This window comes from Haliotis rubra, unplaced genomic scaffold (assembly GCF_003918875.1).
Source record: "Haliotis rubra isolate DU_JTF1 unplaced genomic scaffold, ASM391887v1 Scf52, whole genome shotgun sequence".
NCBI lineage: Eukaryota > Metazoa > Mollusca > Gastropoda > Lepetellida > Haliotidae > Haliotis > Haliotis rubra.
The window spans coordinates 2706345-2725855 of record NW_025767213.1 but is presented as its reverse complement, the minus strand read 5'-3'; the positions used below and the strand labels follow the sequence as shown (position 1 = coordinate 2725855).

Sequence of the window (19511 nt, the reverse complement as noted above, 5' to 3'; positions counted from 1 at the left end):
CTGATTGCCTCACAAGGGAGTGATCTCAATCACTGGTTCATTACTAACAGCAACCATGGCATTAATTCCCACTGATTGGGGAGAAGAAATGGGTTCATTACGGACAACAAAGAAACATAATCCTGGAACAATGTACATGATTGGATAGATGCACTATTTTCTAAAATGCATAAGGGTAGTTAATTTTATGATAGGAAAAGTGATGAACATGAGTGATTGAGTGAGTGAGTGAGTGAGTGAGTGAGTGAGTGAGTGAAGCTAGACAAGACTTCAGTATCACTGTTAAATCTGCAGTTTGCAATTGATAGAGATAACATTTTTACTGAAATGTCCACATTTTTTAAGGGTCCAAATAACAATAATGTCTTAGATCTCCCCTCAAAAGAAGGTCTCATATTTGGGAAGGATCATGTCTGGCACAGAACCTGGACCATCAACAGAAGATCGCAGAGTGGTGAAGGATCATGTCTGGCACAGAACCTGGACCATCAACAGAAGATCGCAGAGTGGTGAAGGATCATGTCTGGCACAGAACCTGGACCATCAACAGAAGATCGCAGAGTGGTGAAGGATCATGTCTGGCACAGAACCTGGACCATCAACAGAAGATCGCAGAGTGGTGAAGGATCATGTCTGGCACAGAACCTGGACCATCAACAGAAGATCGCAGAGTGGTGAAGGATCATGTCTGGCACAGAACCTGGACCATCAACAGAAGATCGCAGAGTGTGGATCATTTGAAGAACCCAACTCAACATCAGCCAAGGATCTTTGATTTGGAAGAACCAGTCAAGGTCAAACATTTCACCCTCAGTTACAGGTCTTTGGTCTAACATCAACATCAGAATGCAGATAGATGATGTATGACTTAGCCCTATAAGGACTTTAAAAACAAATTCAGCAATAGAAGCAATAAAATGATTTTAACTGTCTTGCATGTGTAGCAAACCATGAAATATTTCTGAGCAATCTTTAAAAGTTAACTTCTAAAAACAACAAAAAGCATCTCAAGCTGGATCATAAAACCACAGGTCATATTTCATTATGAAATTTGAAATGGAAATGAATGGACACAAATACCTTAAATCATTCCTATATAAAAACTCTGAAATGGCAGCTTAACATAAATTGACGATTCTGACACATTTATGACTGGGTTCCAAGGCGAGCAACGAACAAAGACCTTCCACCATGGAAATCCCTCGTCTACAATTTACTTAATAATTGAAAGCCACAACAGGTTCAAGAGCCCAGAGCAGCATCTAGAGGGGAAACTGTTTCACTGTGGAAGCATCAGGAGGGAACGCATGAACCTAGAAGGAGCTGCCTGACAGGAGGAGGACTACTCTGACCCCTAAGGACCTCCATGCTGAAAAATAGTCACAAATAAAAATCCCAAGTGTATTTAAAAACATTCACCCCATGATAAGCCCAGTTCAAGTATCAATGCATGATTCATGACAAATCAATCACCTATTCAAGTGGACTGTATGCTGGGGTGTCGATACAGGGAGTTCTATTGGATTGCGTTCATTTCAGACAATACGTGTTAACAACGCTGGTGAGTTGCACCAATCTCGGCCTTCAAACAAGTGCCATGCAGCCACTTCTGACGCAACATATGAATTTCGAAACATCAATCTCAAAATCACATATTTCCTCTGTATTGTTAGTGTCTGTGAGTCATGTGAGAATTTATGGTTTAATGTTCAAGTCTTGTTGATTAGGCAAATCAATGTTACATAATCGCTGCCGGCTAATGAGACGGCTTTCATGGGGAATTAGCTCTCCTTAAGTAGAAAATCGTTACAGTTCTGTGTAGAACAATGTCAGTCCCTACTCTCTTCCAAGAAACTAATCAAAACCTCGTAACCATCCACGTACAAGAGATCTGAATCAGACGCCCCAAATGGTAAAAACGGAACAAGTTTGTTTTCTCATAAACAGGTTTGATGAATAGGACTGCTTAAAAATATAACTATTTTCATACCTTTACCATATTTTTTTTATCCCTGAGTCAGGTTTCAATGTGCACTTAAACAAGCTGAGGTCAATCAATATCTCACAGAGTTTCTGAAAGTTATTTGTCATAATGTTCGATTACAATTTACGAAGCCACCTTTCAATGACTATACTGAACCAGGCAGTGATTGCTGGGGAGTGTTTTATTGTGACACTGTTTATTTGGAATACTATGGCTGCTATTTTATATCCATGCATGTATAGCGCTTGTCCTCTGATCACATATAAGACATCACAAACCTGATTACAAAGCACTGAAATATTTGTCAATGTTAGTATTGAACGATTATCTGAAAATATTACAAATACTGCTTCTAATAGTACAACCCATGAAGATCCGGATTAGAATTGATCTTCAGTAACCCATCCTTGTTGTAAGCGGCGACTAATGGGATCAGGTGGTCAGGCTCACTGACGTATTTGACACATGTCATCGTATCCAAATTGCGTAGATTGATGCTAATGCTGTTGATCACTGGACTGGTGCAGACTTGATTATTCATGGACCACTGCCATATAGCTGGAATATTGCTGAGTGCTGCGTAAATCTTAACTCAATCACTCACTCACTCTAATAGTACATATTTCGCAACTGGTGTTTTAGAATGACACTTTACACTCTTACCTTTACAAATGATGTATCATGTTTAGGTGGCAAATTCTGGTTATAAATATACACCGCCAGCAAGTCGTGCTTGTAGTTAGAGGTGACTAAAGTGATCTAGTGGTCAGACTGGGTGACTTGGTTGATGTCATCACAACCCTCTTGAATGGATTGATGCTCATGATGTCAATCACTGGTCCAGGCTTGATTATTTTCAAGCCAGTCATAAACATGAAATACTGCTGAAAGTGGTATTAAAAACAAACAAAATAATGTGAAACCATACCTAGTTTGTAATGCTACCATGAGGCCTTTGCTCTCCAAATATTGAACACTGATATAGGCTAAAGATTTGGCATGCAAACAAATCCAAATTCAGATTAATTAGTATCTGTTCTAAGCTTCATCTGTTGAGAAGTCTCAAACCAAGTTTAGTCTGGACACATCCCTTTTGACCTACTTCCTACTGACCAAGTGACTGCCCACACTTATCCATGTCCTTCAAGGTAAAATCAAGCAACATTTCTTAAGAATGATTGTCTGGCAAACACAAAAGAATCATGTTTGCATAGGCAGACCTGGACACCATGGAATGTGTTGTTACCAGCTGAGCTAATAATCACTTATTCACAAAGATTTATTTACAAGCTTAGGTAGCCCTTGCCACTATAATCAATCAAAGACATTACTGAAACTGACCCCAAAGCCTACTATTTTGGTCCAAGGTAGGACTATTTTCCAACATTTATAACAGGAAACACTTTCTTTGAGTGGCATGTTTAGAAGTTGGTGAATCAGATATGAACAATCTTTATGGACAAATAATGAATAAAGAAGCTGTTCATCCATAAAGTTTGTCCTTACCAGTAAACACTTGTTTCGTACTGCTGCAAAAAAATGCCTTCAGTCTGAAAGAAATTCCCTGAGACCTGAATGATATGCTGATATAACACTTACACTTATCAGCATTACTGTAATAGAAGAAGATAATCATATCCTAAAATCAGATAAAGCAACACCAAGGCCTCCCAAGCAGAGACTGCAGATTTGTTGCAAGCTAACAGTGCTGATATTGCTGAGCTGACTCACTAACAATAAGCAAAAACAAACAAACAATCGCATGACTAACACCCATAAGAAAGGAATAAGCTGATCAAAGTTTAATCAAAGTGAATGGATAATGAATGGAGGTGCATGGCACCTTTAGTCCAGAAAGTTTAACATAATTTCCTTGTCATGTTGGTAAAGTAATAAGGGTAGCAGCTCATAATAATTGTTAATTAGCTATCCACATCATTCAGAAATATCTTTTTATATCCAGTCAGCCGCATGTTTCACAATCACTGCAGGAATGTCATAAAAGTTGAAGTGTGCTGCTGAATGTTTAATGGGAGCGTGATGGCGTGTGGGAGGGTGGGTGGATGGGCCATGTGGGATGGGGTAACACCTATGACTGAAAAAACGGTGTAAACTTCGGCATGCAGGATCTGTGACTTTCACAAACAAGTCCTGTTTATCTGTACACAGAATTCTTGTGGAGGATTCATGGATACAGATGATGAAGATGTCACCATGACCATGCCAATCAGTCACATAGTCTACAAACTGTGCTGAGGGGATTCACATGGGTCTTCCTAATTGTGAGGAGGGGGCACAGATAGCCAGATTACCTAAGGTTCTGCAATTCTCTGTGCAGAGATGTCCCTAAGGCACACATTATGTTCTGCAATTCTCTGTGCAGAAATGTCCCTAAGGCACACACTGCAATGCTCTGTACAGAGATGTCCCTAAGGCACACCTTAAATTCTGCAATTCTCTGTACAGAGATGTCCCTAAGGCACACCTAAGTTCTGCAGTTCTCTGTGCAGAAATGTCCCTAGGGCACACCTAAATTCTGCAATTCTCTGTGCAGAGATGTCCCTAAGGCACACCTAAGTTCTGCAATGCTCTGTACAGAGATGTCCCTAAGGCACACCTTAAGTTCTGCAATTCTCTGTGCAGAAATGTCCCTAAGGCACACCAGAAACCTATGACTGTGGGTTCAAATCATCAGGGTTTTTATCATGTTCCAGCCCACCTTAGCTCGTGGGTTTCACCAGCCCAAAGAGGCGAACATCTAAGACCTGCAACATTTGGATACTTTCCTCCAACATCCAGCTGACATGCAGTGATAACCAGACCACTGTTCATCCTTATGGGGTTCCAGGCAGGAATGTGACAAAACCTGGTTTACCTCCGCACCAACTACAAACATATAAAGAAATTCTGAAACCTAATCAGTAATGGATGGGGATTTCCTTGAGTACACAACATCAGATGTGCTTTCATGGCTACAACTGAACTGGTGGTAATGATCCAAACAGATATATCTGTTGTGCAGGAGTGGTGGACACATGGGTAATTTAGCCTGTTCCACTTCTATCTTTATGTGTGCTGGGCAACATGTTACATCAGGTAAAACTATGCCCCCACCCACCCAATCCTCATCAATTCAACAACCTTCCCCATCTGAATTGTTTGAGTGAACCTATAAAGTAACTTTAGACACTAGTTCCATACACAAGTCTTACAAAACCGTTAATAAAAATAGTCCATACAAAACAGTACTGACTGTGCAGCTATTATACACTAACAATATATCATTGGTTTACATGCAACAAAACCTCCTAGAGTAAACTGTACCCCCATACAAAGCTGTTTAGCAATTCATTTTGTACAACAAATGATAGTTTCAACTGCTTGGCTGCAGCAGGCCTTCTCCAGCATCTACTGTTAAATGTTGATAAATGTTGTTGTTGTTCTGCAGGACGCCATCTATGACATCTCGGATGTACAGTAAGTTTCACAAGCTGAGGTTTTCAATTCAGGTCTACTTTTTCTTAAAAATTCAAGTTCCCTCATTTGCCATTCCTACTGGATTTGAGTCAAACAGTTGGCTGGAGTCTACATGGCAGTAGTAGCTCTAATGCATCATTTCTAATCGTGATCCAACCTTGAACTGAAGACATTTTTAGAAGCATTTTCCAATATGAACTGGAATACAACAGATGGAATACAACAAATGGCATTACTATTGCAATGCATATTACCAGGATGGTATACATCCCTGTGTAATACTGATATTTAGTGAAGCATCATGATGTATATCACACTGCATCACTCCACCTGGTCATAGTTTGTAATATTTACAAAGCTGGTGATATTTATTGTTATTGTTCCGGAAGTGAGCCCTGCAACTGTCAGTATCCAATAACAGGCAACATGCTGCTAGTGTGTATACACCATTATTACTTGCCCAGTATCAGAATACTGGCTCTGTTCGCCAATCTGTATTCATCACACTGAGCCACTCTAACCACTAATCTGATCTAGTCAAACTTCTTTTAAGGATAAGTAATAAAAACCCAATTAAAAACAAGCAAAGTCAACAAAAAGAAAACATAAGAGAATTATTTTTCCAATCTGGTGCAGTGTTGCACAATTTGAAAAAAAACAAAGATTAAATAAATATTCAAATAAATATACCAGTTATGCCTTCTTTGTCATGTTATAAAGACTTATAATGCTGGTACACGAACGTCACCCTTACACAACCTGCCTTGTGTTCTAGCTGCATATATCAGCCTGGGCTCAACGTTCAACAAGCGCTACTTGTAAGGGTGGGGATGCTAGGGATGAGGGCTGGGGATGATTGAGTTTAGTCAGTCCAGCCAACGTCTGAAGAATTGTAATGGAAGATGGGCAATCTCACTGCTAGGCTATTGATCTTATTGAGATACTGGTCACATTTCAGCACCGCAGCAAAAACTTCCTTAAACACCAAAGACAATATCCAAACACAAACTGCCATTAAGATCCTGCTACTGTTTAGTTTCGCCAGCAAAATAACTCACCATAAACATCAATTTAATTGGAATTCTGGAAAAACATAATTATTAGTTTACATCGCGGCATCACTTGATGATTGTGTTAAAAGTACGAATTACGAGCAAGCATGAAAATCAATTATCTTTTTCTAAAGTTATTTAATGCAGTGTTTGTGAGTCTCCTACACACGCCTTATGATGTTGATATCTTTTCTACCTGTATCTTGTTTGTACTGTTGCCACCAACAACACAGAATGAGGTATGGATTTCACTGAGTCACTTTTGATTTCTCAAAATTGTTAAATAAACTCATCTCTTGGGGAAAAAAAAATTCAACAGAAACATTCAATAAAAGAGCCATCCCAAAATACAAAGTTTAAGCATGTACAGGAAACAACTTGATAATACTAACCAGTTAATTGTGATTTTCCATTTCATTATGTATGGTTCAGTCATCATACATTTATATCATGAATAAACTAAATCAATACCTATTTTCACTCGTCTGCTAAAACAGTCTGTGATGCATTGACCATCTATCTACCCTGTGGTGAAAATTGTTGTCAGTTGTGGTCGGAAAATATGGCCAACTTTAACACTGATTAATTAAAATGCAATATCTTCATTGATAGTCAATCATCAAAATTAAGGAGCCCTCCTTTCCTTCTGTCAAAGATACTGCTTTCCACACAACTAATCTGAACTGATCCAAAATGTTGTGATATTGTCTGATCACTACCTCCATTACCCTGACATCACTGAAGTATAAATAAAAACACATCTGACAGGCTGTTAATCTGAAGAGAAATATCTGGTGATAATTTATAACAGGTTGTGTAGTCAACAGTGCTTTTGCAATAGTTACAAGATTGATTGGGAGGTTTACCCTCAAACAATTGAACACGATTTTCCATCAACGAATACATATGATTTGCAACCTCTCTCAAATGTTCAATTTCTTTTGAAAAGGTTCATTCACTACTTACTACTTAGAACTTGAAGCAGACATGAGACAGAGTGAGACCAGTGTCCTTTTTCACAAATAATGAACTGATGTAAGCATTTTGTGTTTATATTTGCAAGGTGGAATGTAGTTTTGACTCTCAATAACAGCAAAATGACATTAACAAATTAATTTTGATGACTGATCGGTTGGCATAATCCAATCATCAATCATGATTTTACAACCAATTTCTAACAATTGTCAATACTGCTACAATCTTCAAGTTACCATGACAACCTCTCAATTTACATTTGACATAACGCAATATGTTTCTAAAATCATTATAAATTGTTCTAGCATATCACAGGTTATAAATCTGGCAGATAGTTTTTAAATCCACGGATTATACTATGCTACAACACATACACGTACAGTGGTTATGGAATATAAGTGAGATTAGATCACTGTTTTATTTCTCAACAACATTTAAGTTGAATTCAATGTATGTGCCAAATGTGATAAGGAAGTTCAAAGCCATGAAAGTCATGTATACATACAACTTAAGTATAACCCATTAGCATTTAGCAATGCCAAAAACAAGCCAAGAGTCATAATAAGCAAATTTCTAGGATTCAAACATGTTCAGTAAATCCTTTCACAAACAAGGGGAGCAACTCTGTTCAGTGAACAATGACTTGCCCTCAGAAAGTTAAAACATGGTACAAGCAATAACCTGACTTTAATTATAAAGGTCAATTCTACAGATTAACGATTCACACAAATAGAGTTCTGTCACTGATATTACAGAAGTACCAGTCCTAAAACAAGATAAAAGTTGGCAGATTCTTGTCAAAAGCAGATTCAAAGGTTCCAATTCTTGAATCTGTATGGTGCCAAAATGTCAATCACATGATAATGAAGCAGACCTTGATGCCACAGATCCCGCATCAATCAGTATCTTCATGCATTGAAATCACAATCTCCATCATGCTCATCTTTGAAATACTCCCACATAATTCGAGCCTCCCCAAAACATTAAAGTTTGTATTTCGATAAACAAAAAGGGTTACAAATGATGCATACCATTATCACAGACAAACACCAACCAAGGAGTTCCAAGAATTTCAGAAAGCTAACAAAAGCATCAACGGTAATTACGGACTGAGTTTTGACTTCTTTCTGGCATCGTGCAGGATATCTCTGAATGCTATGCACAGCAATCACAATCTCCTGTGTCAACCCCAAAACACAGCCATGGAATCCATAGCGGTTTCATTTGATCTAAACCAGTGTACTTGATTAAAATGCTTTTTTCACGTGTAAAAAGTCATTTGGACGTCATTAACAAGATACAATCTATCAAGATGCTTCAAGCCTGCCCATTTACTTATTTACATAGATATTGTAACTGATTGAAGTTACACAATTTAATCTGGGCTTTTTCTACTTGTTAACGACTCGGCTCTCACAACACAGTTGAGTTATAGCAGGTTTGTGTGTGGCTGCAAGAACGTCGCCACAAGAAAGGCAAGGAAGTTTGTCATAGATCAAGGTTTATTTCTACACACAGTCCGATTCAGTCACTGTTGGCTTATAATTTGGACACTTAATCAATATCATTACATGGTGAAGCTATAAAAAATTGTATAGAGACAATATACTTTTACATACCACTGTTGTCCCTACTGATTAAGGTTCATTATTCAAACAATCTCATTTCAAGTTGTTGGACAATATGAAATGGCTTAATCAATATCGTTCTACACTTTTCTCGTTTGCCGGTTCCAAACTGACTTTGAGGGAATATTATTTATGTTCCTGTATCTGATTAGACATATTGTTCAATGGAATCTGCCAAAAGTTTGATTAATAATCTTCACAATATGGCAGTGTAATTTCACAAACAATAACGATGATGTCGATCCACGTAAACCGCGATCAAATAAGATTTATTTTGATAGATCAGCTGACTGAAACACAGTTTGAAAATAATAGATGAAGTTTTTATTCCTGCGGTAATCACAACGTCATGAATATGTACATAGTGAAAAGGACAAGGGCTTGTTTATTTCAATCTTACTCAACATGAAATTGCTAGTTTTCCATTCTCTGACATTCCGCTTTTTAAATCCATATTTTCAAGAAAACCAAGTTGTGCAATTTATTTTTCTGAGTTTAATGGCTATTCTTCAGACTGTTTCATAATTGAGCACATGCACAATATGCAAAATATAATCTCACCTTGTCATCCATTTCAAATTGTGTCACAGACTGAAATTGTCAATGTCACAATTGACTGTTTGTATTCTGACAACCAGAGCCACAACAATAATTCAAACTGCATATATATACTCTACAAAAAGAAATCTTGCAATGTTGAATTGGTTGTTTGTGGCTGTGCAGGATTTGGCAAAGAACAGTCCTAGGTAGAGAAAGGTGATTAAGCTCATAAAATTCACTACATTCTGATAATGGCACAAGTACTACTTATGAATTGTTACAGTACATGCGAAAGTGTCAACATCCTTAGCCATCAACCTCCTTTGTTCAAGAAGAGTGCATCCTCACAAGTCCCCATTTCTTCCAGCTTTTATCCTGCACAGAAACCGTCAGCAGCATGTTTTCCCCACCAGCCATAGATCATGTACTGCACTCACTATAATGATTGTCAATCAACTATTACAAGCCCTGCATGCATACAGGTTTCACGATCAACTGATTATTTTGCATGCTTAAAACAAACAGGGCTGCTGAGCTAAGATCTACTTGTATCATTCATCAAAATAACAAATGGTGGAATCACAATTCACGACAAAGGTTTATTTCTGTATGGAAAAAGAATGAATAAAACAAGTATCAATTTCACATAACAAACCAGCTATTCTACACCAGAAAGACTTTCTTTCTTAGTGAGGTAGTGAAGATGTATTCTTCATTATTTAGAATGGCTCATTATTTAACATTTACAGTGTTACTGATCTGCATCTTCAAGTGATTAATGATACTCAGAAAAACCAATACTGCCATTTTTAATCATGTCATTTTCACTTGTACATAGCTATCACTCATTTCTGTGTTACCTAATTCATCAATCACGCACAAAGAAACCGGGAAAAGGGGCTGCTGTTTCAGTAAGATCTGATACCAGCTGAAGTCCATCGATGCAAAAACTGACGCACAACCGAAGATGAATAGCAATATGAAAATGGGTAAATGTAAATATCACCCCATCTGATCATTAATTAGTATATTTCCCTGAGGAATGACAACACGTTATGTATAAATAACAGAGGTTAAGCCCGTCTCCCTTGGAGAATCCTTGCACCGGAGGTAATTGTCATTTCTAGTCAGTGAAAATATCAACATTCTTCATGCAAATACCAAGTTATGTAAGGATCCAATAAATATCAATGAACATAATTTGTTGACGCTATCTAGCTTGTCAATTTCTGTAGTACCAATATAGTTGAACATGGCTTATACCGTCAATCCTTGATAATGACATAATGACTGCTTTTAAAGGTTTTCATGTGGTTTCTAACTGAAGCTAGCTTAGAGATGAAGCCTCTTTCTTTTTAACAGGTTTGAACCAGCTGTTTATGACATTCATGGTAATTATTTGAAAAGACTAGCAAGCCATTAAATCCTGTTCGAGATAAATACACATTTCTTTGGGCTGAGTACAAACAACCAGTAAGAATCCATTGGGTATGTGATGTTCTTGCAAGAAAAGGAATTTGAAAACTGACTCCAGTCCCTGACATGCTTCGTTGAAGAAAGTGTTTGGCAACTGCTGTATTTTTAAAAGTGAACCAGGTTTCAACTGTTTGGGTAGTTTGAGAGTTTGACTCATGTCAAAGGTATCGTAATGGTTGTAACTAGTCCGCCTTCTGGCTGCTCTCCATCACCTCAGGCGGGCTGAAGAGGGCTGTACCTCTGTGATGAAACATGCAGTGTACAAATATGCTTCACAATATAACAATGAAACAACAGAGTCAAACAACACCATTGTGTGAGGGTCATTTTCAGAGGCTGAGGCTAGAAACATTCCATCAGAGGTTCTGTCAGTTATGAGTACACAATGCCATTTAGAAAGTGGTCAAATGTAACATATGTTATATTTGGGATATAACATATGTTACGTTCTGTCAGCTAACAGATTTCATCTGGGGTTGTATCAGTAAACATACTTTATCAGAGTTTGTGTCAGGTATGTTCTTTAACAGGGGTTGTGTCAGTAAACAGATTTAGGCAGGGGTTGTATCAACAACTATACTTTATCAGAGGTTGTCTCAGGAAACATATTTCATCAGGGGTTGTGTCAGTTGTGTTTCATCAGGGGTTGTGTGAGTAAAGAGATTTCATCAGGGGTTGTGTGAGTAAAGAGATTTCATCAGGGGTTGTGTGAGTAAACAGATTCCGTCAGGGGTTGTGTGAGTTAACAGATTTCATCAGGGGTTGTGTGAGTAAACAGTTTTCAGCAGATTTTATGTCAGTAAACAGATTTCATCAGGGGTTGTGAGAGTAAACAGATTTCATCAGGTATTGTGTCAGTAAACAGATTTCATCAGGGGTTGTGTGAGTAAACAGATTTCATCAGGGGTTGTGTGAGTAAACAGATTTCAGCAGATTTTATGTCAGTAAACAGATTTCATCAGGGGTTGTGTGAGTAAACAGATTTCATCAGGTATTGTGTGAGTAAACAGATTTCATCAGGGGTTGTGTGAGTAAACAGATTTCATCAGGTATTGTGTGAGTAAACAGATTTCATCAGGTGAGTAAACAGATTGCATCAGGGGTTGTGTGAGTAAACAGATTTCATCAGGTATTGTGTGAGTAAACAGATTTCAAGGGGTTGTGTGATTTCATCAGGGGTTGTGAGAGTAAATCAGGGGTTGTGTGAGAAAACAGATTTCATCAGGGGTTGTGTGAGTAAACAGATTTCATCAGGTATTGTGTCAGTAAACAGATTTCATCAGGGGTTGTGTGAGTAAACAGATTTCATCAGGGGTTGTGTGAGTCAACAGATTTCATCAAGGGTTGCATCAGTAAAGTGTGTCATGACGGGTTGCAACATTTTACATGTGCCATCAATGTGACCATTAACATGTCATTCAGGGTTGTGAGATGAGTTGATAGGATGACATGAGTCTTATCAAGTTGAGTGGGAATTTTCTTGCAATGGGGATGACTAAGGTTATCAAATCTGAAGCAGTATCAACTGACATAAATTGTGTGTTCAAAGGGGAGTTGATGTCATCTTAAATTTCTCTGAATTTTGTCCTCCTCCCTCCTGGGGACATGGAGTGATAAAGGTCATGTTCCTCCATCTCAGATGAAACCGGGGAGAACCAGTAACAATTCAATTGATGGCAGATGAAAACACTGCATCTCTAATTACATGGCTTTTAAAGTAAGGGATCATAAATTGGAAAACCCTTTTTCTGTTGAAACTGTAGCTGAAATTGATTTAATGGACAAATTCTAACGGAAACACCAATGAAATGAAGGTATCTAAATGGGCACCAGGTGGTAACACCACATCTTATCTAACTGAAACAAGAAGAAGCTGAAGGTCTCAACAGGCCATAGTCATATACCTGGCCCACCAAAACAATGTGCCTATGCTACACATATACTTCACACAAGGGGAATTCTCTTATTTTATACTGTTTGCCTATTAAGTATATTCAGGCAAGTGGTGGGAAGATCAGGACATTTTCCTTCAAGTCCAAATATCAATGTGTTTCCAGAATCTAAATATACGCTCATTCTTATTCAACACATCATTTGTAAATGTACTACATATTCTAAAGACTCAATTCTTGCCTTCTGCCAGTGCCTGCCTTTACTGCATCCCTGTTGAAGTTTGTGTTGGCAAGGGAGAAGTCCTCTGCATTGGCACACAGCAGCTTGGGGAATACGGACTGGCGTTCATATCTCTCCATGTCCTCGTAGATGTTGCCGTACATGAAGCCGTTCATCAGAGTGGAATGGGCGTGCAGGTCTATGTAAAAGTCTACCTCATATTTCTGCAGGGGAACAAGGGTCACACATAACTGTCAACATACCACAGATCCTACTACAACTAATGATATCAACAGGTCTTGCAGTTACATTTGGGAGGAATGATAAAAGAAGACAAAAAAGAGTTAGGTTAGGCACCATTTGAAAGGGCGAAATCCAAAGTGACAAGGTTGGCTGCACGCACTCCAGGGTAACAGTCACACTGTGATGACCCTCCCCTTCCAGTTCCTAAATTTGCAACTGGACTATCAATGACCAATATCTGGCTGATCATGTCCTGACAGTCTCCATCCATGGTATTCAGCAACCACCGGGTTCCCACAGGCATGGCAGGCCAAAATTCCCTGACTTTTCCCTGACAAGTATAGATTTTTCCCTGACCATTTATGTGTAAACACTGGCCTCCTTCCTCCCTTTCAGTCAGTCCTAACCACCCTGTTAAGATATTTCCTTCACACATATCATAAATACACACAATATTTGTTAATTAACATTAATTGTTACATTAACCAAAACATTGATATTTGTGATGAAGAAATTTCCTTGACTCTCCTGACACAATGTCACATAATACTATTACATACATTTGAGCGTGACCATCAAATATATATTCTAAGGTGAAGTCAGTAATATATCATCTGAAAACTTTGTATTTTATGTTAAAGGCTTTTGACAAAGAGCATAAATGTGAAACTAATGATTTAATTGAATTGTTTCATTCAAAGTCAGGAACACATTTCTTCATTATCACAAAATGTTGTAATTATCAAAGGCGTATTTGGAAAGAATATATATGCAAGATATAACTTTACATTCAGTACAACCATGACAACCAGATTATGAACACCATTCAACCACTTTCAATTTTGTGAATAAACAGCAAATGTCAGAACATTGGCCATATTATAAACCTATGCTGTACTTTAACAATGAAACTTATATGGGTATTTTTTGCCAAAATGGGCTTTCACAATTTGCAAGAACCACCATAGCCATCATACTATTTATAATATTTTTGAACAGTATACAAATGAATGGAAAAATATCTGTTAACATAGTTATCTTTAGAAGAGGTGGATCTGTTGTCTATAACGAAAAATGTTGTTTGAATGGCAAACAATTATCTATTGTTAATTACTATGCCTAGGCTATCTTGGACTAGTGTTTTCCCATACTAAACAAGTCATCAGAACATGACAAATCCCCCCGACCCCTACAAATATGAAAGAGCAAATCATCTGACAGTTACTTAAAGTTGAACTTCATTTTTTTAGACAAAGTCAAAAACGTTTCCATGGAAACCAAGAAAAATAGATATGACAAAAATCTGTAAACAGCAAAAGGCAACACTTTAGGTTCTGTTTGATATATCTGCCAATTTTTGTTGAAAGATATTAAATGGTTTTCGAGTTGTGCTCTGGAAACGAAGCTCATCACTCCCTTTTGAGACTCAGTCTAAAACATTTCCATGTATGTAACTGCCTGAGGGACTATATCCCCTGCATTACATGCCGGGGGATAAAAAAGAGTGTTATAAATCTGAAATCACATGCTACTAAGGCTCTTATTAAATTTATATCAGTTTCCCAGAATTTTGGAATTTTAACCCGGAAAATATGTTTCATATTGTTTGATTCACAAATCCAACCGATTGTGCTTCATAGAAGAATATGTCTGTTATGGAACCCAGCTGTAGAAGATGAAATTCACATTATGCTGATTTAAGAAAACAATACAAGCCAAATAATTATCTGTAAAAATATCCTTCAAGTGACTTTGTTTCCATGCTATCCTCCAAAAATGAAAATGTAATATGTAATCTAGGGCTTTATGTAAAACATGCTATGCTTAGAAGCAATCTCTTATCTGAACTGTAATTTATTTCATGAAATGTCTGTAACATGTGCTGTATGTATACTTGTATTGCCTGTATATGGGCCAGAACCCTTAAGTACAATAAGCATCTTTGACTTTGACTACTGCCATGCCTGATTAGCGACATTCTGAGTCTTATTTTTCCCTGACCAAAACCCTCAATTTCCCTGACTTAAACCCGAAATTCCCTGACTTTTGAAAACATATCAAAATTCCCTGCCTTTTCCCTGACGTTCAGAGAAAAGCCAAATTTCCCTGACCTGTGGGAGCCCTGAACCCATGCTTGTTGTAAGAGGCGACTAACGGGATCGGGTGGTCAGGCTCGCTGACTTGGTTGACACATGTCATCGTATTCCAGTTGCATAGATCGATGCTCATGGTGTTCTTTACTGGATTGTCTGGTGCAGACTCGATTATTTACAGAACACTGCCATATAGCTGGAATATTGCTGAGTGCAGCGTTTACCAATCAACTAACCAACAAACCAACCTGACCACAGTCTCCACTGAGTGTCACACTTACATCACTTCTGTCCAGCTCCATCAGCAGGTTCTTGGTGGCATACAGGGTAGGGTGGGCCCACGGAGACGGCTCTAGCCAGTGGCGGTTCAGATCAAACCCCATCAGAGAGCACCTGTGCAAAAATGATAAATGACTAGATTTAATTCAATACGTAGTTGTCAATAGAGAACAGAGAACTATAGAAGCTACATATGCTTATGTTAAGTTTGTACATGATTGGTTTGTTGTTTAACGCTGCACTCAGCAATATTACAGCTATTGGTGATGGTTTGTAAATAATCGTGTCTGGACCACACAATCCAGTGATCAACAGCATGAGCATCATTCTAGGCAATTAAGATACAATGACATGAGTCAACCAAGTCAGCGAGCCAGACCACTCGATCCCGTTAGTCGCCTTATACGACAAGCATGGGTTGTTGAAGACCAATTCTAATCTGGATCTTCATGGGTTTACTTATTTTAAGACGTTTGTAGACTAAGATATATACTATATACTAGGTTACAAACATAGAGCAGCATCAGCTGCAAGTTTAAGTTCATCTAGGAATTTTACCTGTAGTTCCCAAGGAACACCCCATCAGGGTTCAGCATTGGCACAATCTTGAACACAATGTGTTCCCTCAAGATTTTGGCAATTGGATGGTTGCTGACCAGAAAGTCTATCACACCTGCAAATATGAATGGTTTCTGGTGAAGTAGAATTACAAATCTGACATTTTCCTTCAGGTTCACAGCAACAGCTGACTGGCTTGAAGAAGTGAGTGAGTATAGTTTCATGCAGTATTTTGTTGCTGATATGATTACCTTAATATACAATGGATGAAGGAGTCTCGCTCAGGCAGTGACATACACGGGAGTCTCCCTCAGGCAGTTACATACAAGGGAGTCTCCCTCAGGCAGTTACATACAAGGGAGTCTCCCCCAGGCAGTTACATACAAGGGAGTCTCCCCAGGCAGTTACATACAAGGGAGTCTCCCTCAGGCAGTTACATACAAGGGAGTCTCCCTCAGGCAGTTAGTCTCCCTCAGGCATTACAAGGGAGTCTCTCACTCCCACCAGGCAGTGCTATCTTGACACACAAGGGAGTCTCCCCAGGCAGTTAAATACAGGCAGGCAGTGCTATACTCTGGCACACACAAGGGAGTCTCCCCAGGCAGTTACATACAAGGGAGTCTCCCAGGCAGTTACATACAAGGGAGTCTCCCCCAGGCAGTTACATACAAGGGAGTCTCTCCCAGGCAGTTACATACAAGGGAGTCTCCCTCAGGCAGTTACATACAAGGGAGTCTCCCCAGGCAGTTACATACAAGGGAGTCTCCCTCAGGCAGTTACATACAAGGGAGTCTCACAAGGGAGTCCCACCAGGCAGTGCTATCTTGACACACAAGGGAGTCTCCCCCAGGCAGTTACATACAAGGGAGTCTCCCTCAGGCAGTTACATACAAGGGAGTCTCCCCAGGCAGTTACATACAAGGGAGTCTCCCTCAGGCAGTTACATACAAGGGAGTCTCCCTCAGGCAGTTAAATACAAGGGAGTCTCCCTCAGGCAGTTACATACAAGGGAGTCTCACAGGAGTCCCACCAGACAGTGCTATCTTGACATACAAGGGAGTCTCACAGGAGTCCCACCAGACAGTGCTATCTTGACATACAAGGGAGTCTCACAGGAGTCCCACCAGGCAGTGCTATCTTGACATACAAGGGAGTCTCACAGGAGTCCCACCAGGCAGTGCTATCTTGACATACAAGGGAGTCTCACCAGACAGTGCTATCTTGACAAAAAAGGGAGTCTCACAGGAGTCCCACTAGGCAGTGCTATCTTGACATACAAGGGAGTCTCACCAGGCAGTGCTATCTTGACATTCAAGGGATGAGGAAGTCTCCCTTGGCAGATATATCTCCACATACAAAGGACAAAAGAGTCAATGTGGATAGATATATCTTGACATATAATGGACAAGAGAGTCAGTCTGAGCACAAAAGACAAAGGAGCCTCCCCATGCTGTTACCTTGACATACAAGGGAGTGTCACATTAGTCTCACCAGCCAGTGTTATCTTGATGTGACAAAAGACAGGGTGGCCCAGTAGTTAGTTTTACCTTGACATACAAAGGATGAGGGTGTCTCCCCTGGGTGTACACGGGCGGTGATGAACACGGTCTTCTGCTTTTCCTCCCCTTCATGCTCCAGGTTGTCAGGGTGGGTGATGGTCAGCACGTCAAGTCGGCGCTGTTGCTGCAGAAACAACACAACAAACTACTCAGACAAAATCTCAGGAATCCCTGCTTCAAAAGTCCTTCTTATGGGACACAGATAGACTGAGTCTTCAATGATTTCTACATCATTGATCTGATTTACGTTGATGTCCTTGAAAGGGTGTGAGAGAGATAATGGTGTCCTACTGTTGCAGTCAGCAATATATCCAGCAATACCCAACCCTTGTAACTGCTGCCAAACCATGATTAAGTCTGGGCCAAGCCCGGTCACACACTGTAACCATCCTATCTCCATTTCAGTTGACACTAAAACCAAGCTCCGAGGGACCAACTCTGTCTGGCATCCCCCCAGGCCTGAATCGTCAGGTTATCAAGATTTGACCATAAGAAACCAAGTACCACCTCAATCTTTACTTCTTGTCCTATTAAGACACGACTTTGGGAACATCTTTTTACACACTGGAGGAGGCTGCAATACATCTGAAGCAACCAACCTCCTATTCCTGATCAAAATGTTTGGTTTGGTTGTTGGAATAGCAATATTCCAGGTTTATATGGCTGTGGTCTGTAAATAAGTCTGCACCAGACAATCCAGTGATCAACAGCATGAGCAATGTTCTACACAATTGGGATACGATGACGTGCCAACCAAGTCAAACAACCTGACCACCCTATCACGTTAGACGCCTCTTACGACAAGCATGGGTTCCTGAAAGCTAGTTCTAACCCAGATCTTCACAGGTTGATCAAGATGTACTTGAGGGAAGCAGACAATTCACCACACACCCCATGGAAAAGAGATGGGTACATCTTCAGTCCCGTAGTTCAAAATTTACAGCTTAAATCAGAAGCTGCAGTATTTTTAATGAGTTTAGTCAGGTGTTCTATCTTCTACAGTCTATCAGTACTGACGGCAGTCTGGCAATATTTTTTTTGTATTTTAAACAGTGTGCTTGAGTCATTAACATGTCAGACGGGGTCAAGCAGACTCTGGGGAACACACCTCAGACACACACATCTACTGACCTTTCCATGCTGAATGTATTGCAAACTATGACTTTTAACTTACAGACACAAACATTTCCTTACATTCTCTTGAAGATTGTAAAACCCTTTGAATCGTCTGTCCTTTAGTAACCACAGTGTATATATCACAGAAAACATCTGATTGGTTGGTTGGTTGTATATTGCTGCACTCAGCAATATTCCAGCTATATGGTAAATAACCACACAATCCACTGATCAACATCATGAGCATCGTTCTACGCACTTGGGATATGATGACATGTGTCAACCTAGTCAGCGAGCATGACCACCCGATCCCGTTAGTCGCCTCTTATGACAAACATGGGCTACTAAAGACCAGTCCTAGCCCGGATGGGTTGAAGTAGATTGTTAAGAATTGGAAAACTGTTAATCATTTATAAACA

At 39.3% G+C, this 19511-nt stretch overlaps 1 protein-coding gene across 2 annotated transcripts in view; it reads right to left on the bottom strand.

Moving 5' to 3' along the window:
• Positions 1-19511, bottom strand: part of LOC124292524 (cytosolic carboxypeptidase 6-like) — a 135060-nt gene that overhangs the window by 95359 nt on the left and 20190 nt on the right. For both annotated transcript variants that reach the window (XM_046729643.1, XM_046729644.1), the window contains exons 6-9: positions 17965-18100; positions 16418-16532; positions 15862-15973; positions 13266-13468 (exon numbers count right to left, since the gene is read on the bottom strand). In XM_046729643.1, coding sequence (XP_046585599.1) covers positions 13266-13468; positions 15862-15973; positions 16418-16532; positions 17965-18100 — 566 coding nt within the window. The remainder of the gene's footprint in view (positions 1-13265; positions 13469-15861; positions 15974-16417; positions 16533-17964; positions 18101-19511) is intronic.